Below are 23,235 nucleotides of genomic sequence, written 5' to 3'. Positions count from 1 at the left end.
GAAAGAAAAAAACAACAGGAGCTAAGGAGAAGCCACACAAAAACGGTTTGTGTGGAGGATTTGCGATGTATTTACTTACATGGGCCCTTCAGGCTCCAATCCAAGCAGACGCTTTCTGACCAGCAGAAGTTTGGGAGTGAAATCCGGTATGCGCTGGATCCTCACCATAAGATCTCCAACAACCTGCAAATCACACAGAGGCAAAGTAGTAGTATATGAAGTGAGAGCCAAATAAAGAAACAGCCAATGAGAGTTCAAATAATGATCAACTTATAAGGTTGTTAATTCATCTTTACAATTGCCCAACATGGGTGAGGGATATTCAGAATCTTTCTGCCACTGAATCCTCAGGCTCAGATTGATCTAGTTTGCCAGCCATTTACAGCATACCCTTATGTTATTTCAGAGTGCCATGGCAACTGGGCAGCTTGCCCCTGGGCTGAAGAGCCTGGGGCTAAGCCAGTGCTGATTACAATATGAGCCTCAGCTGAGAGGAATCAAATGCTTCCAATAAAAAAGGCAGCAGGAAGCTGCAGGCGGCTGTATAGTTCAGACATCCCAAGGCAGGAAGCTTGGTTAGTAACCTGAGAAAGCTCAGGAAAGAGGCGACTGAGTGGACCTGGGACTGGTGAGGAGGAGCAGCTACAAGGAGCAAGTTTGGCTCCTTCAGAGCCCTAGCCAGACGAAGCCTGTGAGTGACAGCAAAAAGCTCAAAGGAAGAGCAGCGCTAGAAGCGGATGGCAGAGTGAAGCTGCAGGGAGAGAGGGTCTCCCAAAGTGGTCCCTGAGGAAGGGACAGTCTTCCCGGAAGGGCTATGCCCTGTTTAAGGGTGGGTGGAGATTTCTTACGTGTTTGATTTTGGCAACTTTGTTAACTTAATTAAAAACCCAGGCCCTGACTTTGTTTAGAGAGCCCTGAGTAAGGGGAGGGAGGGGCAGGGCACTGCAGAGGCCATGAGGAAGCACTTGGGTGGCAGCCATCATACTACAGTCATCTTCACATAACACGATGCCCCTGATGGGTGGAGGAACTGAACTTGGGGATTTCTGAATCTAAAATCATGTACCTTTGGGTTGTACAGACTCGTAAACCAATTTGTAACCTAGTTGCTAGACAGTGTTGGTGCATAAGGACTAAAAACATTAGTAGGATTTAGAGATGTGTGAACAATTGATGAACGGAGACTTGAAGTCCCAATAACTGCAGGCCCAATTCACTACTCTATGAATAGGTGGAACTCTGTTGACTCCACACTTATATTGGTGGTTAATTTGGATCCCTAAAAAATATTGGTATAGGAAACTAGCCAATAGCTTATTGGCTTTAGGGACTGCACAAGGGGTGATGGACACCATCGTGTGCAAAAACCCAGTTCGAGCAGCTTACGTTGGTGTTTGACCACACAACAGTGGCTTAAATCAAATCAAGTAAAAGAAGCCAGAGGCCATAAATGTCACATAAACAAGTCAAAAAGCCCTTGGCCCTCAGGGCTTCTATCTCATCTACCTCCCTTGTGCTTCCCGGGGGTTCTAAATCTCTCAGTGGTAACATGGTGCTAGCTCCTCTGGCTGAGAGCTGTTGCGCCCTGGACGTCTCAAGCTCTTCTGCCCCAGCTCCGTTTCATCCTCTTCCTCTTTCTTTATATGTGGGCTTGCGGTGATTAGCTACAGCCATTGGGGACCAGGTCTCTTCATAATTGACATTTCTCAGAGGATCCCCGGTGGAGCTGGTTTTGCTGTCTGCAGGCAGGAAGGGTTCTTAACATGTTCCTGCCTGTATTTTGAGTGTGGTTTGCAGACCTCATCATACCCGGTATTAGAGGGAGAGATGAGATCAGAGGGAGATATGGGAGGCTTGAGGGAAGTATAGCAATTTTATAGTGGACATGGATTGGCAATAGGGTTACAGGTAGGACAGGATGAATTAATCAGGCTTGAAGGGGAGATGATGATATGCTGTAGCATTCCATCCAAAAGCACAGCATGTTCAGGAGTGTAATTGACTTGTGCCTCAATAAAACCAGCTCTTTCACAATCCAGTTCTAGTGCAGACATATGCCTGTACTTATGGCATTACAGGACACTGCCATGTCAATGATTCCAACAGGATCCATTCAGAATTAAAACAACTTTATTTCAGGATTAAAGGCAAAACCTTGAAAGAAATCATTTTACATCCACATCTTTGAAACTCAGCAAACATGGCAAGTAAAAGAATTTCAGAGACCAATGGAAAGTAAATAGATTTACTGAAAAGTGTATTCTCCAGTGTTACTTGGTATGAAAATCCATATTCAGGGCTTTAGGGGAAAAAAGTATTTTCCTTTCAACAGACCAGACCATAATAAAGCCAAAATTACCCTCCTTTTGCATTCATTACAAAGCTATTAAGTTTATCACCACTGTAGCTACATATAAATGTTAGATGGTCATTTACTCACCCTGACAATAACGGAAAACAGAGATCGACAGCCTGAAGCCAGATTTACATAGGGATCCAAAAGGTATTCGTGGATGTGTGGATGGGGAAACAGGGAGAGTTTGGACAACACTGATGTAACTTGTAAATTTACATCGTATGGCTGTGAACAGACAAGAGGACATTATTTGTTATTTTCATTACCCCATGCTTATGCAGCTACTTTCCTCTAAATCATAGGTATCAAGTCAGGCCCAAATCCTCTCATCCCCACAACAGACTCACAACACACCTGAGGTGTATCAGCCCTGGACTTTCCCGCTCTTGCAAGCTGCATCATTACCTAATATATCAGATGCAGGAGATGAGGCTGGCTACAGAAGGGTAATGGACTGAAAGTAGCTATGCCCTAGCTGCAGTATATACATGCTCTTGAGATCTGATCGCTAATAAATTGTCATAACAGAAGAAACTGAGCAACAGATTACATGGTAATGGGAGCCATATAAAGACCTAAGATAGGTAGATAAATAACTAAACTAAAATTTCCCTCACAATAATAAACAAATGATTACTGTTAAAAAGATTTCTACATAAAAGAAACAATAGGGTAGGAATGTGACCAGTTCACAATGGCTACTACTCAAGCTCTTTGCTATTGAATGGAAAGTCTATAATTGCCAACGTTTACATGTGTTTTCATTGTGTGACTTCACACTTGAAAATCCTTTTTTAATTGTTTTTATTTGCTATGGGGATCTTTATAGCTCTGCCAAGGCCTTCACTGATATCTACGTTTTGTATCTGGACAAAGCTCACAACACTTGCCAAGGTAGGACCATGCTGCAGTGGGAAAAAACCCCAGAATGAATGGCTGCGGAGTTATCACTTACAGAAGTACTGTTGGCATTAACTGTGTAGCAGACTATCAAAGTGGTCGAGAAACCCACCAGAAAAATCACCGAATGATACGGAGTGAGAGCGTTTACCAGCTGCCCCATAGTTAGTGAGAATTCTCAGGAAAGTCAGGAGACAACTAACAATAACCACGTGCTGAGGTAGCAATTACAGAGGCTGGTTATAGAAGCTGTTGCTGTCAAAACTAGAGGGAGTATGGTGATACTTGGGCCTGCAAATGTACCCTAATTGTGAGCTCAACTGTACAAAGTGAGTGAAAGTTAATAAAATGCCACAATAACCTATAACAACAAATATTGATGGGAAAAGGTACAAAAACAAGACAAATTAAATTAGACCAAACAAAAAGGCTTTCTGATATAACTCAATACCTGTATTAAGATAATAACTGGTAAACAAAAACAGTGAGAGATCAATGAACCAAAATTGTTGTGTCAGAAATTAGGCCTAATATGTGGACAAAAGAATAAGGGGATGGGCTATTCTACTCTCATCACTCCCCTTCGGTGCTCTTCAAGAGGAAGACTTTGGGGATAAAAACTAGCTACTAGAACAAGCTTTACCATCATGGCTGCCATCCCCACCATCTCCTGGGAGCATGGATCTTCATCCTAATCCTGACCAAAACCAGTTAGAGAGGGAGCCAGATGACATCGCCACCTGCTCCAGCTCAATCCCGAATAGTACTTGGGGCATGAGACCTTGTCATGCCCCACCCTCCCCAGTGTCTTCTTTTCCTTCCCCACACTTCTCCTTTTGCCTTCTGTCTAATAAGACTCTGGCTCAGCCAGCCAAAACTGCATATTTTGCAACAGTGTTGTAAGCCTGTGACCAGAAACAGGCAGCTAAAAGCAATGCCCTACCTAAACAGATCTATGCTGATACAAGTTTGCCAGGTCTCCCGGTGGCTGATAAGACCATGTGCTGGGCCTGTGTTTGTCCAGCAGTGAGACTGCAAGTGAGAGTCAACAGCAGAAACAGAAACTGCATTTTTTTCTCTTTGCTGTAGCAATAAAAGGTTAAAAGGATGTTTAATGGAGTGTTTTCCATGGTACTAAACAGGAAGAGGTCTCTGTATACCAAATCTTGTTGTATGCCATTTAATATTGGACAGTTTCAGGTCAGATTAACACCTTTGACTCTCTGGACCCATTTGTTCCATCAAAATGAATATGACTGTATGAAAAACAGGAAGAAGGAACCTAGAGGTGCAACGAGTTCTGTTACAGCAAAATTAATGGTGGTGTGTGGTTGTAGCTTAATACAAAGCAGGACTGAATTAGGAGGCTTCTCCTAGCTCACTTTTAGGAGCCAACCTTGTGGAAGTATTGAGCACCCTCAGCTTCCACTGAAGCCAAAGGCAGGTATGGGCAATTAGCACCTTGCAGAATTGATCCCTAATATTTTGAGTTAATGTACATCTGTAGTAACAGATTGAGATTCTGTTTCAGAGTGTGTGTGCGCGTGCTACATATTGTGACAAAGCTCTGATCTTGTCTCCATGGGTCCCGCGTTTCCTGGTGGATTTTGCTAGCCTCAGAGTGACCCTCCACGTAGCCCATCTCTCTCTAGAGGCAAGGGTCACAGCCTACTGAGCCAATTTCATCATCAGCCAGCAAGGGAGGTAAGAAGCTATCCTTCCTTGTACAGTCTCTGTTGTCTCCCAGTCTCTGTGCTTAATTGGGGGGAGAAATGAAAGGGGGGAGCCCAGGCCCACCCTTTACTCTGGGCTCCAGCCCAGGGACCCTAACAATATCAGCTATGGTAGCTGACTTTTTAGAAACAGGACACGTACAATTCCCTGGGCCACTTCCCTACAGCAGCCCCCACTTCCTCAGCATCTACTTCACCCTTGTCTCAGGGCCTCCTTCCTTGTACCTGATATGGTTTGCATTCTCAGTCTCTCCAACAGCACGGCCTCCTCCTCCTACTACATCTCCTGACCCCGCCCCACCACCACCACACCTGACTAACTGGGAGGCTTTTAACTAGTTTCAGCCAGCCCCTGACTGGCTTCAGGTGTCCCAATCAACCTAGGTGTCCTCTCTGCCTTCTGGGAAGATCTTAATTGGCCCCAGATGTCTTAATTGACCTGGAGCAGCTGCCATTTGCTTATCTTGGTAACAGGGATTTGTTTAGCCTGTGGCTAATACATCTGTCTCCCACTACTTTACTATAGCCATCTGGCCTTGCCCCGTCACAATATATAATTTAAATATCTGGATACCATTCAATGTTCGTGGATTTAAATACTCTTCTCTGGAAGGTGGTGTTTTTGGGTTGTTTTTTTTAAAACCACATACAGTTTGAAGGCTCAGAATTCTCTCTAAAACTTGTTTAACATATGGATGTGCATCTTGGACTGCATCCTCCAACAAATACACGCTATTATCAGCATTTTGCATTCTAGTGGGCATCTTTCAGCCTGAATTTTAGATAAACACTTTAAAATCACTGTCATCTCTGTTTTCAGGCGGCATTCAAACTACTTGTTTTATTTTAATCTGAAATCACAAGTCAGCTATCATACCTATGGCCCCGTTTCTAATTTAAGGGAGAGATGATTTTATATGCAATGCAAATGATAAATAATAATAACCGTGCAATGGGAATTATTTTTCTACCTTAGCCTCCATCTGTAAAATGTTGATAATGATACTTTGGCCTACTTTGTAAACATATGCAAGATCTCTTGGTGAAAAGTGCTATAAAAGAGCTAGGTCTTATGATTAATATTATTTGGAAGATTGCTGCACCTGCATGGAGCGCTGTTGATTTCAATGCCGGATCAGTGCCCAAAAATCTTTGTAGTTCGAGCTCAGCCTTGGGTTAAATGAGGTTGAGAATTTCAGGATCCCCAGGTGAGAACACAGTTTATGCCCCATTCTTTGGGAATAGCCGTTAAAGAAGTATCTATTAAAGAAATAGCAGAAAATCTCTCTAGAATAAGATTAAAGTGCTGTTGACTTTTCCTCAATGACTACTAACTACATTGACACACATATTAGAAAGACAGGGACAGGAAAATGTGAAATACAAAACCATGTTTAAGGCTTGTACTGTATTTATCTTCTTTCACTTTTATTCTGTACTAGGAAAAACACCCACAGGTAGCCAGGCCATCTAGTGACAGCACCAAGTATGCAAGTTGGAGTAGAAGGTTTGGATGTGGGGCTAGGAAACCTCCATGACCAGTCCCTCGTGCAGGAAGTATTTTGTGCTGCTTTCTAGTAATCTTTTTACCCCAAACAAACCCTAACCAAATGCAAAAGGCAGCACTATCAAGTACTGAAGGAAGCTCCTGCCTTCCTTGATAAGAAAGATTTTCAGGGAAAAGGATGTAATCAATGGGTAGCTTTAAGAGGATTCCCTCAACCCACAAAGCGAATCCATTTCCATGAAGCCTGTATCTTTATCACAGCTTTTATTTGTTCCTGGTGCTTATTCCTCAGCTAGTGATTATCTCCACGCACGAATCCCATTGGGAGAGAGGGGATATTCTAACTCAGCACAAAAATCTCAAAACAGTTGGATGATCTTTCTAAAATGATTGGAAGTGGAATACTTAATGCTGACATTTTAAATGTCATCATTATATTTCAGAGATAATACCCCACTGAAGTGTGAGGGACCAGTTAACACCTCTCTTCTATGTTTTTATCACATGCCATTCAAAGGGGGATTCAAGTACCTTACAGATTAGTTGAAATAAATGTACAAACTTCTTTGTTCTCTCTCCAACCCTAGCCAATGGGAATTATATTTGTCTATCAGCCTCCATCTGTAAGATGGGGATACTGGTCGGTACTTGCCTTCCTTTGCAAACAGCTTTAGGAGACGCTGTGTAAGAGCTAGGTATTAGGAGGATTATAATCTGGAGGTGGTGTTCTTGTGGGACAGGCAAGTCCAAGTGTGATTTACATGTCATTCTGAAGGCACAAATGTTCCTGCTCTATGTTCACCCTGATTTCTTGAAGAAGCAAATTCCACAGTGTGAGCCGAGCTACTGTCAAAGCTCACAAGTTTCCAGTGCCTGCATCTCCCTCTTGAGGTTGACAGTTCCATTGCTGCCGAGGAATAGAGCTGCTGTGGGAAGTCCTTGGTCATCTGAGCCAATGAATCCCATGGAGGGCTCTGAAGAGAAGAGGACTGAAACCTTGAATATAACCCAGTATTCAATGAGGAGACAGTGAAGCGCAGGAGTGATGTGCTCTCAGCAGGCTGGGCTGCTCAGACAGAGACAGACTGCTGAGTTTTGAACTAGCTGGACCTCTAAGGGCTGTAGTTTCTTCTCACAGAGCTATTGTTTCTGTCTCCTTGTCAGCAGACTCAGTAAGACAGGTGCATCAAGTAAGAGCCAAAATTATTTTTTTCACAACCACAAGAGCTACAAATGTAATATTTTAAATGAAAATTTAAGTGTGTCAGGAACAAATGAGCCTACCGGAGAACTGCTTCTATGATATACCTGCCAGAAGCTGCTCAATCCTACCCATTTCTACCACAAACAAAGCTTTCTAACTGGAGGAAGGGAAGAAAACACAGGCCCAGATAAGCTTTTAAGAAACAAAGAGCCTAGCTTCTTGCAAGCATACTGTATATTACTAACAAGGGGCTGCAGAGTGGTCCAGTGGATGACCCACTGGACAGGGACTGAGGAGATCTGGATTCTATTCTACTACCGCTCTGCCGCTGGCCGGATTGGGGAACCTTGGGCAAGTCACTTCACCTCTCTGTCCCTCAACTGCCTCATCTGTTAATGAAGATAATGACACTTGTGACATATTGCAGTGCCATGCAGTATCTTTGGGGACCACTGTATTACATTTTTAGATGGTTTATATACGATTGTGTTCTACTCCTTGGGAAAGAGTTACCACAGCTCTTCCAGGAACTAAAACCAGTAAGGGGTAATTACTCTTGGGACTGTTGACAACTCCAAAAAAGCAGCACCCCTTGGGGTAGTTTGCATATACTGGTTCAGGCTGGGTTTTCCAAGGTGTGTCTACATTGCATCTGGGAGTGAACACCCACGCAAACCTGTGCAAGCAGGGTTTGAGCTAGTGCACTAAAAACAGCAGTGTGGACATGGCAGTCTGAGCTGGAGCTCGGACTCTCAAGTCTAGGGGGTCAGGTGGGCTTGAGAGGTGCCAGGTCCACATTGCTATTTTTAGTGTGCAAGCTCAAGCCTTGCTAGTGCGAGTCTGTCTACCTGGGCTGGGAGGCTCGGTCCCAGCTGCAGCTTGGAAATACCCTAAGAGACTAGGAAACAACAAAAGGGCTTTTGATAGAAAATGATGATCTTGAACTGACTTGTGGTCTTCCTTTTGATTCAACAAACTCACAGGACCTTGGGGGATCCTAGCGCTTGCTGAAGGGTTGGAGAGACCAACACTTCTCAGAGCCCCTTGCTGGAATGGGGGGTGACCGCTGGTAAGCTTTTAGTAAGCATGCAGGGTCTTTTGTTGCTTTTTTCTTAAAAATAAATGCACTCTGCTGAGAACGAGCTGTGTGATACAGTGTTCATTGCCCTTGGAGAGAAAGCAATGCACAGGTGCTGGCCATTAGGCAGAACCACTTGCTGGGGATATCCGAGTATAAGGTAGGGACTATGCAGCCTGAAAAACCAGGGCGAGACGGGAATGGGACCATGGTCCCTGCCCAGAGACAGGTGACGGCTGGAGTTCTGAGACCTGCCAGGGAGCTACTGGAATGGACCATGGAGGGGGTATTCAGGTGCAGCTACTCCTGAAACTGCAACAATGTTTACCTCCTTTGTAAAGCAGTTTGATATCGACTCATGAAGAATGCTAAATAAAAGCTATAGATTAATTAAATTATGATAACAAAGCCTAAAGGAAGACTAACACAATCTGTAAGCAGAACTGAATGTTTTGCTAAACTTGTCATTTGATGTGGACCTTTAAATAACCATACACCATATCAAATCTGTCACTTTCATCTGACTTGATAGAACCAACATTTTATTTTTCTGGGTTACATTAGCACTTCACTATGAATTATCCCCAGGGCAAGTTTCAATTTGGCTTTAAGTGTGGGCTTTTTGGTAGGAAATAGCTTTAGCAATTCACTCTTGCTGGTGGACTGAGGCAGTTTGTTTTAATTCTTTTGGAGTCAAGTATTGTTTTTAACACCACAGACCGTGACATCTTGCCTGACTAACTCAGAAATTGTGCCATGTTGACAGGTACTATATCAAATTGACATTGTGCTTCAATAACAGATGCTATTTTTGTTTTAATAGTAGGTATCTGTTCCTCTGATATCCCTTAGGGATATATTCTGGTCCCTTTATTCGCTACAATTTATGTCTCATCACTGAGATAAGATTTTCATATGTATAAGATTAGCTTTTCCAAAAAGCAGATGACACTCAGATCTGTTATTTAAAACCGGTATTGCTTTAGTTAATAACGCACAGAATATATATTTACTGGAAGCAAGACCCTGGGAGCACACACAATGTTCTTTAACTTAATCCAGATAAAAGAGGTCAGACAGATACAAAATCCACATGCTAGAGGAACATTTCCCCATTTCCTTCGAAATGTAAAATTTCTCATAGCCCCCAAACTGCAGTGATCTAGGTCAAAGGACTTGAATATTAAAGTTCAATAGCTCACGGTATATATGTGCACATAGGTTTACTTGCTTTGAGATTCATACCAATTCTATTTAACATGGAAAACATTCAGTATTAAGTAATGCATTAAGCATCAAACCTGATCTATAAAAAAAACAAAACAAGGAAAACCAATGTTAAGGCTGAAAACATGTCCTCGGCATACTGTGCCCGGATAGAGCAGACAGAACTGAAAATGACACAACCCCTAGATAGAGTGGTGTAGCGATGAAAGTGTTTCAGCGTTATTTTTCAATCTCCTGAGTTTTACAAATTATCATCACACCGCATTTTTCTCAAAGCACTCTCCCATGGCAGATCTGCTGTGCACGGTTGCCCTTCTGCCATGATCCCTGATCTGTCTACTTCTGCCCCGACCAAAAGTGGTACACCATCACAGGAGATCTGGTACCAGCAGCATCTAGTTTTATGCTTGGAGCTAGCTGCAGAGGGAAACTGAATAGTCTCACATGCTTAGAAGAATATTATCTGTGATATTACTTCACCCACCTTGCGTCTCTAATATCATATGCTTCGCCTGTAAAGTTTCAATGCATCTACAGCAACATCACCTGTAAAGCATCCCACATAGCAGTACCGAGGGAATAATTTAGGTTTCAGGCCTTGTCTTAACTAGGAAAAAAGGGTGTGTTCCTAATTTGAGGCAGCTAACTGGAGTTAACTAACTTGTGATAAAATCCTAGTGAAGACAAGACTGTTTATAGTTTTTACATGAATCGACCCACTAACTTGTGTACAAACTATAAACAGTCTTGTCTTCACTAGGATTTTACCTCAAATTAGTTATTCCCAGTGATATGCTACTGCATATCAAGTTATCAACACAACTTGTTTTTTTTTAAGTGAAGATGCAGCCACAAAGAAGAGAGAAAAAGGCAGAAAGGAGAGGAGATGAATATAAAGGGGGGAGGGGAGAAGAGCGATTGGTAGTGGAGGAAGGGTGTTAAGATAGAAAAAGTGAAATAGGGTTAACCAAAAAGGATTTCTCTTCTATCCAGAATTATATTCTGTAAATTCCACTATACTAATCTGGACCTCATGTATTAGACTCGTTTTTTCAGCAAGAAGCGCCAGTCAAATACACAGCCAATTTGTTCAACCCTGATAACTACATTTTTAACATTGGTACATAGCGAAATGGTGGAGAGACCTATTTTTAAAGTGATCCGTTGGGGGCTTAGAAAAAGTACCCTCTAGAAATTTCCTTGCACCATTGGTATGAGGAGAATATTTATTCCAACCCTGAAAAAACCTGTGGGAAACACTGTGGATGATATAGTAATACAGTTTGGCTTTTAATTTGCTGCACAGTGCTTTGAGAACAATATTATACAGTAAAGTTTATTAAAATATAGGCGATCTAGACTGTAAAATACTCTATGTACTGAAGAATTTACAGGGCTACCTGTATAGCCATGTATAAATGCTGGAAAAATCAAAATAGAACAAATGAGACTGATACTCACAAAGACGATGTACCGTATATACTCGATCATAAGCCAGTTCATTTATAAGCTGACCCCTCCCCAAGATGGATAAGTAAAAATGGAAAATTTCACAAGCCGAACCTATAATTCAGGGGTCAGCAAACTTTGGCTCCTGGACCATCAGGATAAGCCACTGGAGGGCCAAGATAGTTGTGTTCGCAGGCACGGAGGTAAATCTTAGTAAACAAAGTGTCCTAGAGCAAGCTGCTTACCCTGACAGGCCAGGACAGCAAATGGTGGCGAAAATTTGGGGGGGGGGGGGGAAGAGGGGAAGAAGATGGGAGTCAGGGGAGTAACCCCTGTGACCACCTCCCACATGACCCCACCCCTAGCCCGGGAACCCCACACTCTCCCCATCCCATCCCTTCCCGCCTTAGCTGGGGAGGGCCAGGGGAGGATGTCTCTGGCCTGGCTGGAGCTGCTCTGGCAGACTGGGCAGCACGGCCGCAGCCTGCTCTGGCGGGCCAGACCAGGTGACGCAGCCATAGCATGTTCCAGCGGGCTGGGCCAGCCGGCACGGCCGCAGCGTGCTCCGGTGGGCCAGGCGGCACAACCACAACCTGCTCTGGGGGGCAGGGCCAAGCGGCACAGCCACAGCCTGCCAGCCCCGATGCTGCAGCTGCTTTGGAGGCTGGGGGGGAAGAGCAGCGTGGCCAGAAGTGGAGAGACTCTGGCCCCGCCTCTTCCCTTCTGGCTCTGCCGGCTGTGCTGCCTCTCCCTGCTCCCTCTGTTGGGGAGAGGGTCTGTGTCCCACCTCTCCCTCTCTATACCCGTTCATAAGATGACCCCCTTCTTTGGTGCTTCTCTTTTTTACTAAAAAAATTTGGCTTATGAACAAGTATATATGGTAGTTATAAAACCAAAAGGAACATTATAGATAGTTAAAAAGTTCTTCTCCTATCCTTTACTCCTTCATAACACCCCACCTCCTCCTGGAAGGACAAACATGCAAGAAGGACTTGTGCTTTTGTTAATTTGACAACAGGAAATCCTATGCATCATGTTGCCCTCCTTATACTGCAGTGACATTTCTACTCTACGAATCATCTGTAGCTTTAAACGACATTCAGCGTAGGGCATCATTCATGAAACCATTTAGAACACAAAACAGGCAGTTAACACAGATAATTATGGTGTTCAGTGTAAGTGAGAATGTCGTAATCTACGCTTGCTATTGATAAAGTGCCAATCACTTCAGTATTTAGTAATCTAGAGAGCCCTGCAGCAAGGATAAGATAGATAATGCTCTCTCAGCATGTTGACAAGATTGCCAATATTAGTAAAAACCAACAACTTTACAGCTACTAGTTAGTGCAGTCAAGCTACAGAGAATTTGGTGGGAATGTTGCACAAAAATGGAGGTCAGTCATTTATAAGAGATGAAAGCATCAGAAACGAATCATAACAATGTGTTTTGTTACCTGATCAAGAATCCTGCCCATTCTGTCAAACAGAATTTTCAAGAAATGTCCTTCAAAAAACGATGCTTCTAAATTGCACTTTTCCAACGATTTGGGAGACCCCGGCCATTCCCATCGTAAACAGATTGCACAATAATCCCGAAACTAGGAAGAAAGAGTCAGCAACACATACTCAAACAATTGAAGAGGGAAAAAAGCAAGAAGCTACAAACCTCTGTGGAAACTATTTCATTTTAATAACCTACATTACTTGAGAGTGTGAATGGCAGCTATCTGAGAACTCCTATTCTCAGAATATTCCTATTTTGAAAACATCCATGACAAAAATTATCAGCCTTCATTCAGGCACTTTATTTTCCTCTTCATGCGTGCAACATTATGGGGGACTTACACAGGCACACAGAGGGGAGAACTGAGACCTAAACTAGCCACTTGCTTTACACAAATTGGGCAGTCACAGTAACTTACATACACTGGGTGTGTAGAAGCAGCAAAGAATCCTGTGGCACCTTATAGACTAACAGACGTTTTGCAGCATGAGCTTCTGGGTGTGACTCACCTAACCTAAACCATCAGTAACTCCACTGAAGTCAATAGAGTTAAACTGGTACCAGGGAGGGACGAATCAGACCCAGGAATTCTTCTTCAGTGCACACAGCATAGGTACTTGTGCATCTTCCACTGGGCTTCCAAGCGCAGATTCAAGGAGGCAGAGCAGCTGTTTGTGTGTAACTGCACCAATGTGGAGGGTTATGTTTTTGTGGGTGGAATAATTTGAGACCATGCATATCATTGAGAATATGAGGCAGAAACCAATCCTACTTCTAAATGGCTCCCAGAATCCTCCTTTCCCCAAGGCAAGAAAGAAATAAGAGAAGACAGTATGCCCTTTCCTGCATCCAAAATTATGAGAATTTTAGGCAACTGTTCCTGCTATTTTTTTCCTTCACATTTTTCTCTCTTTTCAGGAACTGCTGTGGCTAAAACCATAAAGGAAGCACAGAAAGCAAAGCTTTCTATTTGAATGTGAGCTTATCAAAATTCAGAGAGTAGGAAATCCTCAGAGTACCACTGCATATATTTTTGTTCCAGTTACTCTACCCCCACTCCCTCTTTACCCTGTATGCCCAATTTTGTTCCATTACAGGAGAGTCACAGGATTTCATGAGGAAGGCTGCAAACGAATGCTGATTGTCCTCTGACCAAAGAGACTTTAGATCATGTTTTTAGAAATAAAATCTATGTTTGTTATTTCAAAATATGCAACATTAAAGCTTTCCCTTTCCACCAATATTCTCAACATCAAACCTGCATGCCTTAGGTTGCACATTACTCTCACTGAACCATTATTTTAAAGCACTGGGTTGTTTTAACTCTTCTGCAGCATTTTAACATCCACTAAGTTCTATCAAAGATCTTTCCAGGCAGTCCTCTACTGGAGAAGAATGCAGATAAATGCAAAGGCAATTTATGAACGAATCTGTAGCGCAGGTTTGTTACAGGAATATTAATGCATTTAAAGTCATCTATAATTCCCATTAAAGCTGTGTAATGGGGATTCAGAACTCAATTAAAAATCTCTGAAGGTAAACTCCTGATTAGTCCAAGGCAACTGAATTTTCACCTTTCCCATTACTAGCTTATCTTCAGATATTTTTTAGTAGAACTGTACATGTCCCCAAATCATGTGTAAATTCTCACAAGCAATTCAAAACCCAGAGCACTGGCTAATGAAGGGGGAAAAAGATGAAACTAGAAAGAAAAAGACTATAGGTGTATGACATACTTGTCTGTGGGCATCTCTGAGATAGGTATCATAACCTGTGCCCTCTACATGGTATGATGATTTGGCTTCTTCAGGTACTAGACAGAGGAAGCTAAAAAGGAACAAAAATACATTAATAAATAAATCTAGTCCTACAATGACAGGACAATATTTCTTCATTCTCAGTACATTAGTGGTAGATACAATAATGACCCATCTCTTCAAGTTGACAGAGGGGGTTACCCATAACATTGTGTGAGGAGGTAGGGCTATGAAACGTACTGAAGCATGTCTATCAATTTAACTACTGTCTGTGCTAATGAATTGGGTGCATAAGCGTTTGTTTATCTAGCACTGAATGTGAAGATGCCAATAGAGGGCTAGCGACTTCTGAAAGCAGGGAGGCAAAAGTGAAGTGGAGAATCATAACCAATTCCAAGCACTTGCTAAAGATCAGACTACATCTGTCTCAAAGCAGAGTTAGATGGAAAGTCTACTGGCAAATGAATCAAATAAAGGAAGGGATTTCATATGAAAAAGTTATTACTAATATTTTTTAGTTAATAAATAATTAGTTTGTTAGTTTGCTGTGATGAAAGAAGAGTTAAGAATTTACATGGTTATCTGTAATAATGTGTTCCTGTTGCTGACATTTATTGTTATACAAAAACTACTACTTTGGCGGTCACAGAATTATCATGAAAGTAGCACAAACAGGAAATGGTGGCTCTCACTACCCAGTTTCTGGACAGTCAGAGAAAATGTGGCTTACAAATCTTGTATCCAATGTTCAGCTTTCCCTACATGCATGGAACTACCACTGCCACCAATGGGAGTTCTGTATACAGGAGTCTGAAATCTGCCATGTGGATCTTATTATGTATGAAAAAAAAGTTCATTCTTCCATCAAAGCACTGCAAATACCTGGAAAATTTCCATTCCACTGATGGAAATATAAATGGGCAGTTTAGCAGATTGTTTTTTGTCTGTGCTCCAAACCATGTCCACCATAAACTGGATGCAACAGTATATGGGGGAAAAAAGCAAGTATTCAATTCCATATCCACTGGCCTCAGTCTGTTTCTTGCCTCTCACACAACTGATTATTTTTGGGTATGTAGGCAGGTCAGCACCAAAATACCAGTGCTGCCTCACTAACATGTATTAACTGACCAAACACCATCAAACTCCAATTTTCATGTTAATGACTGAAAAAATTACAACAGCTAAATAGCTTAGATCAGAGAGTCTGTCCTCTTGGACACATTGCAGTCCAGTGTGCACAGCCAAATGTTACAGGGGACAGAGGTGTGACATGGTCCCCAGTGAGCAATGGGTTAACTATAGTTCAGCTTCTCCCTCCCTTTCCCTCAGGGAAGGACTATGGTCAAGCCCTGTCAGAGAGGCTGCTTGAGAGATTATTTAGTTGGTGTTGGTCTTGCTTTGAGCAGGGGATTGGACTAGATGACCTCCCGAGGTCTCTTCCAACCCTAATATTCTATGATGCCGAACAGAATGAATGTCAATGAGAAGGGATAGCTTTACATCCAGATTCATAGATTCCAAGGCCAGAAGGGACCATTATGATAATCTAGTTTGGCCTCCTGGATAACACAGGCCATAGAACTTCCCCAAAGTAATTTCTTTTGAACTACTGCGTATCTTTTTAAAAATGCAATTTTCATTTAAAAATTGGCAGTCATAGAGAATCCACCACCAACCTCGGTAAATTATTGCAATGGTTAATAATCCTTATTGTAATACATTTACATCTTATTTCTAGTCTGAATTTGTTTAGCTTCAACTTCCAGCTATCGGATCATGTTATTCTTTTGTTTACTAGACTGAAGAGCCAATTATTAAATGTTTGTTTCCCATATAGGTACTTAAGATTAATCAAGTCACCCCTTAACCTTTTCTTTGTTAAGCAACGTAGAGATCCTTTAATCTATCACTATAAGGCATGTTTTCTAATCCTTTAATCATTCTTGCAGCTCTTCTCTGAACCCTCTCCAGAGACCAAAGACATAGGATGGACCTCAGACTGGAAAGATTTTCTGTTCTCTTTTGGTTTATGTTGAACTATTTTATTTTCTTTCTATAAACACTAGCAGTTATGGAATAGCCTACTGAATGAAACAGTTTATTTCTGGTGCATCATTCCTCCAAGTTACACAGACCATCAGCACTATGCTAACAACATCCCTGATATAAATTACACACAAAACAGCTTTTTTTTTAAATTTTTTCTTCAACTCACCTATTTACAATTTTATGAACTTCAGTCTTCCCATCGTTTTTTGGATGTTCTGGGCTGATGGGAGGAGAAACACTTAGCCACTCTTGATTCGACAATGTGTTATCCGGAGAAAGATCAGCAAATAACGGATCTTCTTCCAGGTCTCTGTAAGTTTACATTAGACAGAGACACAAGATAATTCACAGAATGTTATGGAAGGCAGGAAGCCTTCTGAATCAAAGGCACATTCTCTATTTTTCTTCTCTGACCAGCCAGCACACATTCTAGATTATCACAGTTTACATACCACTTCACTGAATTATTATGACACAATATCAACATTTATAAATTGATGACTAACTTCAAAAAGAGAGAGAGAAGCATAGTCTAGTGGTCTGAGTTGGAGCCAGGAACTGCTGGTTCTGGCTCTGACGCTGAATACCTCGGCATATCAAATCACTTAGGCCCAGATCCTCAAAAGGTATTTAATTCTAATTTCCATTGATTTCAATGAAAGTTAGGAGCCTAAATACCTTTGAGGATCTGGGTCTTAATCTCTTTGACCCAATTCCCTGCCCCCTCATTCACCTGTAAAAAGAGGATAATGCTTATATACCAAGCACAAAAGGGTGTTTGTAAGGATTACATATGAAACACTATGAAGCTTAAAGATACTGTGGCCCTGATTCAGCAAGATACTTAAGCATATGACTAACCTTAAGTATGTTAGCAACCCCACTGAAGTCATTGGAATTGTTTATGTGCTTAAAGTTAAGCCTATGCAAATAGCTAAATGTAAGAAAGACACTTTTGCTAATATACAATCATCTATCACTGTTCTAATCACATACATAAGCTGCTCATGGAGTAAACTGTGCAACTAATCTACATTGACTATGGTTAAATCTTTACAATGCTGTTACCACAGAGGGCAAATGATGAAAACTAAATGTTATCTGGGTTCAATTTTATTTCAACTGGATAAAGAAAGAAAAACTGGTCTTAAAGCTTTTTTTTAAAAATTTATTTTTAAATAAAAAGTGAAAGGTGTACTCAGCCATCATGAAGTCCCTCACCTATACAATAGAAACACTTACACTGCTCCTGCTATCTGTCCATTCTCCACCACATCTTTATCTTCCTGACACGGTGGTTTATATTCTGTGTAGTTTCTTTCTTCTAAATTTCTTAGAACCAAGTTGTAAAGAATGTGCTCATTAGGTTTTTGTAAAAGATGCTCAAACATTCTTAAAGTCATTATGCTGATCTGCAACATAAAAAAACAATAAAGGATTCAAATAAATGTAAGCAGTGTTTCCTTAAACCACTGTTCTTAGCTTACTAAGAGTAGTTGTGTTAATGCATGATGGGAGATTGTTTTTATTAGTCTTTCATATTACAGCCAAACCCAAATATCCCAGTCAAGACTGGAACATCATCATATTGGGTGATCTATTCATGTATATGAAGAGACTACACAAGAGTCAGAAAGAATATACACATTTATCCATGACAACCTTTATCTTTTATAAAGCATCAGATAGACACAGCCCTGTAAAAGAGGAGAATTGTGCCAAACTAACAGTAACCCTGCCCAAAGAACTTAACAATCTAAGGCTTTAATTCTACAACCAGACCAACATGGGCAGGCCCCTGCACCTGTGTAGACCCAAATATAGGATCAAGGCCTAAAAACACTAGTGATACAATACAGAACTGACAACGAGTACCATGGGGATTTTATGGCTGGAATTATAGGCTGAAAATTTCAAACTAGCATGGCTGAAGTTAGACACCTAAATAAAAGTGGCCTGATTTTCAGCAATACTGTGCACCTGTACCTCCCACTGACTTCAGTAGGATCTGAGTGGTGTTCAGTATATCTGATATTCAGTTCATTCATTTAGATGCCTAAATACAAATTTAAGCACCTAACTTTTGGTGCCCTGGTTTGTAAACATTGGCTGCTGCATTTAAGTAGGTAGGTGAAATAGACACATAAAGGCACAGATTCTTAGCTCAAGCAGGTTTGGGAGGACTTTCTGAAGCAGAGGGCAGGGGCTTGGACTATTTAAATTGAGAGGCTGCTCTAAGCATAAGGGCTGGTGAAAAACAGAAAGCACAAAGCCAGGACTTTAACAAACACAAGCATTTGTGATGTGTGGCACTATTCTGAAAAGGCTGACTCATCAAGCTGTTCCAAGAGGGAGCCTCGCTGCAGTCAAGTGATTTCAAAATGGCTCCGCATGGAACAGCTTAAGGATCAGGGTGTAAAAGGAACGATGGCACTTCTTAGTCAGCACATCTGCACTGTGTATAGTCTCAGTCCTATCTGCTGACTTTAGTGAGAATAATACATTTTTACTCCTTTTTATCTGACCGCATTCCAGAACCAGCACAACTAAGGGAGAGAGGAGATGATGCATCATCAATAGAACTACAAACTCAACTGCCCATGCAGGGCCAGAATCTATCTTCAGTGACATGTATACAAGCAACCCCAAATGGACATACACAGGTACAAATGATGGCAGAATATGGCACAGAGAATCTGATGTGCTAGTCAGAGACAACACCGAGTTTCACCTCCCAAGGGAAGTTCTGTAGGGCTGGCAGTTAGAACCCTCCCACCCGCCATCTTTTTTCCTGTAAAACTCAGCGCTGTAAAAAAGTCACTGACACACAATAAACATGGGACCTCACAATGCCATTTTTGCAGTCACTTTTCACAGCAGAACAGCATTTTAGACACACTGACATGATGATTTCTCACCTCATCAGAAATATGATCACAGTGTTCGATTAACCTGTGTCGCAATGGATGTCTGTTGATGTCTGTCAGGGTTTCTGGCTCTCTGTGTCCTCCAAGTATAAAGCCAACCATTTCTTGCAGCAACACATCCGAAGTGACTTGACGGACAATACGATGCAACAGTGCAGTTGATGTAAGGATCCCAATCTCTGAACTGAACAAGAAGTTTAATGTTAGAAAGCTACTGGATTCCAACTGAAAATATCAACTTGACTTGTTTTCTATCCTGCTGTTCCACAAGCAAAGAGACCACTCACGTTTGCATCAGCTGGGGTTCCATGACACCGACAAAAAATCGTTCCCGTACAGATCTTGCCATAGCAACAGCAGTAGTCTAAAACACAGGCCACAAAATGTTATCCTGACAAACCCAGAGATGTGGAACAATATTTTTGCCAAACTAGTTTTGGATTTACTCATATTTATGCCAGCAAACATTTCAAACCTTTTGTGCTTCTTTAATGAGTTGATCACAGTAGTCAAACCAGGAGAGAAATGAAATCAAGGCTCTTTTCCCTGGAAAAGCAGATGCATCTTCTTTGTGGCTATATGAATCCAAACTGGAGGACACAAGAGAAAATATATATATTTAGTTTAGATACCTTTAAAGAACACTGGGCCCAATGCTACTCCCACTGAATTCAGTGGCAACATTCTCCATCTGCTTTAATGGGAGCAGGAGTGCATTAAGACCAGTTTTTTCTTTCTTTATCTAGTTGAAATAAAATTTAGTACTATCATTACTAGTCTATTGATTTCAATGGCATGCTAAAGTATACTTGGTATGGCCAGCAGAAGAATTCTACATGGATGGACCTAGAATGTTTTAACAGGTTTTTAAATAAGAAGGGTCACCTAATCTCACCTCCCACGTAACAGGGGCCATAGAAATTGACCTAGTCATTCCTGAGGTAGAGGGATTATTCTTCCCTACTACATAGGTGAACACTACACCAAGCCCACTCCATAGTTGGGGGCTGAACTAGAGCATATTTTTTTGAAAAACAGTCAATCTCAATCTGAAGTCTCCAAGTGATGATGGATTCACCACATCTCTCGGTACGCTGTTCTAACAGTGGACTACCCTATTAAAAATTGCATCTTATTTTCAATTACTTCTATTTCCAGCCACTGGATCTTATATCACCTTTGGCTGCTAAAGAACTTTTTCAAATCGGATATATCATCCCTGTGTAGAAACTTACAGACCATGATCAAGTACTGGGACGAAGACAGAGTACGGCGGGGCAGGGAAGTGAATTCCAAAGTAAAAAATATTTTTAGAGTCTAACAGACAAGAAGTTAGGACAATGGGCTTACTATTTTTGCCTACAACATGTTGCCCCATGTTGATGAGTTATACTATAATTGCATTTGCCCTCTTGACTGTTACTATCAAAATGTTACAACAGTCCTTCATCGAACAGATACTTCCTGCTTCTCTTGGATCCGTGTGCTTACTGTACCCACCAAAAAGTTTGTACACTAATTTCCTATGTCCTTGACATTCAAACAGGAAAATAATCCAAGGCCTGATTCTGCAGTTATACCACAGACAGATCTCTAATCTAATTCAATGGGAGAGCTGCTCTCAGATGATTGACCGTGCATGGACTAGCAGCTGAATCTGCCCATAACTCAATAATCAGTGCAATGTGTGTCTCAAGTCTTAAGAGTGCTACTATATTGTATCTGGATTCTGTTAATGAAACCGCTTGCATGGTGCCTTATCTGTACTAGAGGTCTTAGCTAATGGCAGAAATTTAGTTTCAGTATGTGGTACAAAGTCGTCTAAAATATTAAAAACAGAAACAATATTCTTACCCCCAGTTAACTGCCTCGACCGATTCAATATCTAATGGATCCACGGACGGAGGCAGGGCTTTGTAGAGTGCGGTGAGCCTGTCCGTCAGCAATTCACATAAGCAAGTGCTCTGAGTCAAGCACTTGGCTGCTGCTGGCTCCGGCAAACTTACTAAGAGCATGAGGCCTTCACATGCCTTTACAGCTACTCGACCATCCTGTCAAATAGACAGGGAAGAGTTAAATAAATCAGGAATGATGTTCATTTGAAATCAAACAACAGAAACCAAAGGATCTTCAAACGGAATAAAAAATGGACTGAATAGATTTCTTGATGTTCCGTGTTCAGAAATTAGAACAGTTATTTCTACTAAATTTGTTTTAGAATCTTTCTTTTGAAGAGGGTTATTGACATGGTCAGCATAACACACAAGTTTATATAACCAGTGCTAAGGAGTATACACTGGCTTGGGCCTAATCTAATGTAAAACATCACTTTACAACTATGGGATGTGTCAAGTTTTCTGTTCTCGACACCATTACAGTAAACATGGCCTTACTCATCCAGTTCCCCTTGAAGTTAATTCTAAATGATCCCTTTCAAATCAGCGGGACTTGAATCAGACCCAAAGTGGTTGTTTTTGACAAGAAATCAAGTTCACAGACGGAATCAGATCTATTGAAGCTTTTACAAAAAGTGTGTTTGGTTTATTACTTTGGTTTAATTGATGCTATTTAAACTAGCCCTTTCTTCCATTTTACATATTCCTTTGTGATATAATTAACCCACTTGCTTTGGAAGCATACAACATCCTTAAATTATTTGATCCCAATGAATATCAGATTGCAGTCAATTCACTTTCTAGAATTTTTTTGTTTTGTTTTCACCTGGAAATTTGCAAAAGAAATGGTCTACCAAAAAGCTATCTGATTTCTTAAGAATTAAATGATTATATATATATAATACACACACACACACACACACACACACACACACACACACACACACATCTATTGTAAAAGATTCCCTTCCAGCAACATCCAAAACACTTTACTCCTTTTACCACATTGAGTAGAATTGAAAATGACTCACTGGGCTTTTTGTGAGATTTAGCAAAGAATTCACTAAATTATAGTCTTGGTTTAGACGAATAGCTGAGGCCTCAGGTGATGAAGTGACATTTAGTTCATCCAGACTCGTGGATAGATCATCTTCCTTCTCTATGTGCTCCGCTCCAGCAGCATTAGATATTTCTTCAGGTTGAATGGACTGTCCTGTGTCTGTCATCAAGGAATCTTGGCCTTTTAGCATGTCTTCTGTAATTACAATTGCTGATCCTTTGGAAGCCAATACTTTTAACTTGTTCTGAAAAGCATTACATTAGGACAGAATATTATACTGAACAAAATGCTGTTTGACCTAAAGCGGAAATTTACTAACATAAAGGTTTATGTAACATACACCAAGTACAGTAGAACCTCAGAGTTACGAACTCCTCGGGAATGGAGGCTGTTCATAATTCTGAAAATGTTCATAACTCTGAACAAAACTTTACGATTGTTCTTTCAAAAGTTTACAGCTTTGAAACTTTATTATTCAGAAGAAAATGCTGCTTTGAACCATCTTAATTTAAATGAAACAAGCACAGGAACAGTTTCCTTACCTGGTCAAATCTTTTTTTTTTTTAATCCTTTCCCTTTATTGTTT

At 41.2% G+C, this 23,235-nt stretch overlaps 1 protein-coding gene across 5 annotated transcripts in view; it reads right to left on the bottom strand.

Moving 5' to 3' along the window:
* Positions 1 to 23,235, bottom strand: part of FHIP2A (FHF complex subunit HOOK interacting protein 2A) — a 48,531-nt gene that overhangs the window by 4,240 nt on the left and 21,056 nt on the right. For all 5 annotated transcript variants that reach the window (XM_039481869.1, XM_039481873.1, XM_039481870.1 and 2 more), the window contains exons 6-16: positions 22,621 to 22,893; positions 21,549 to 21,745; positions 20,170 to 20,284; positions 19,982 to 20,058; positions 19,686 to 19,878; positions 18,010 to 18,179; positions 16,934 to 17,077; positions 14,695 to 14,785; positions 12,909 to 13,052; positions 2,441 to 2,581; positions 80 to 183 (exon numbers count right to left, since the gene is read on the bottom strand). In XM_039481869.1, the coding sequence (XP_039337803.1) occupies positions 80 to 183; positions 2,441 to 2,581; positions 12,909 to 13,052; positions 14,695 to 14,785; positions 16,934 to 17,077; positions 18,010 to 18,179; positions 19,686 to 19,878; positions 19,982 to 20,058; positions 20,170 to 20,284; positions 21,549 to 21,745; positions 22,621 to 22,893 (1,649 nt within the window). The remainder of the gene's footprint in view (positions 1 to 79; positions 184 to 2,440; positions 2,582 to 12,908; positions 13,053 to 14,694; positions 14,786 to 16,933; positions 17,078 to 18,009; positions 18,180 to 19,685; positions 19,879 to 19,981; positions 20,059 to 20,169; positions 20,285 to 21,548; positions 21,746 to 22,620; positions 22,894 to 23,235) is intronic.

The sequence above is a fragment of the Mauremys reevesii genome, linkage group 7 (assembly GCF_016161935.1).
Source record: "Mauremys reevesii isolate NIE-2019 linkage group 7, ASM1616193v1, whole genome shotgun sequence".
Classification (NCBI taxonomy): domain Eukaryota; kingdom Metazoa; phylum Chordata; order Testudines; family Geoemydidae; genus Mauremys; species Mauremys reevesii.
The sequence above is the reverse complement of the archived record's forward strand: the minus strand, read 5'-3'. Positions and strand labels throughout refer to the sequence as shown.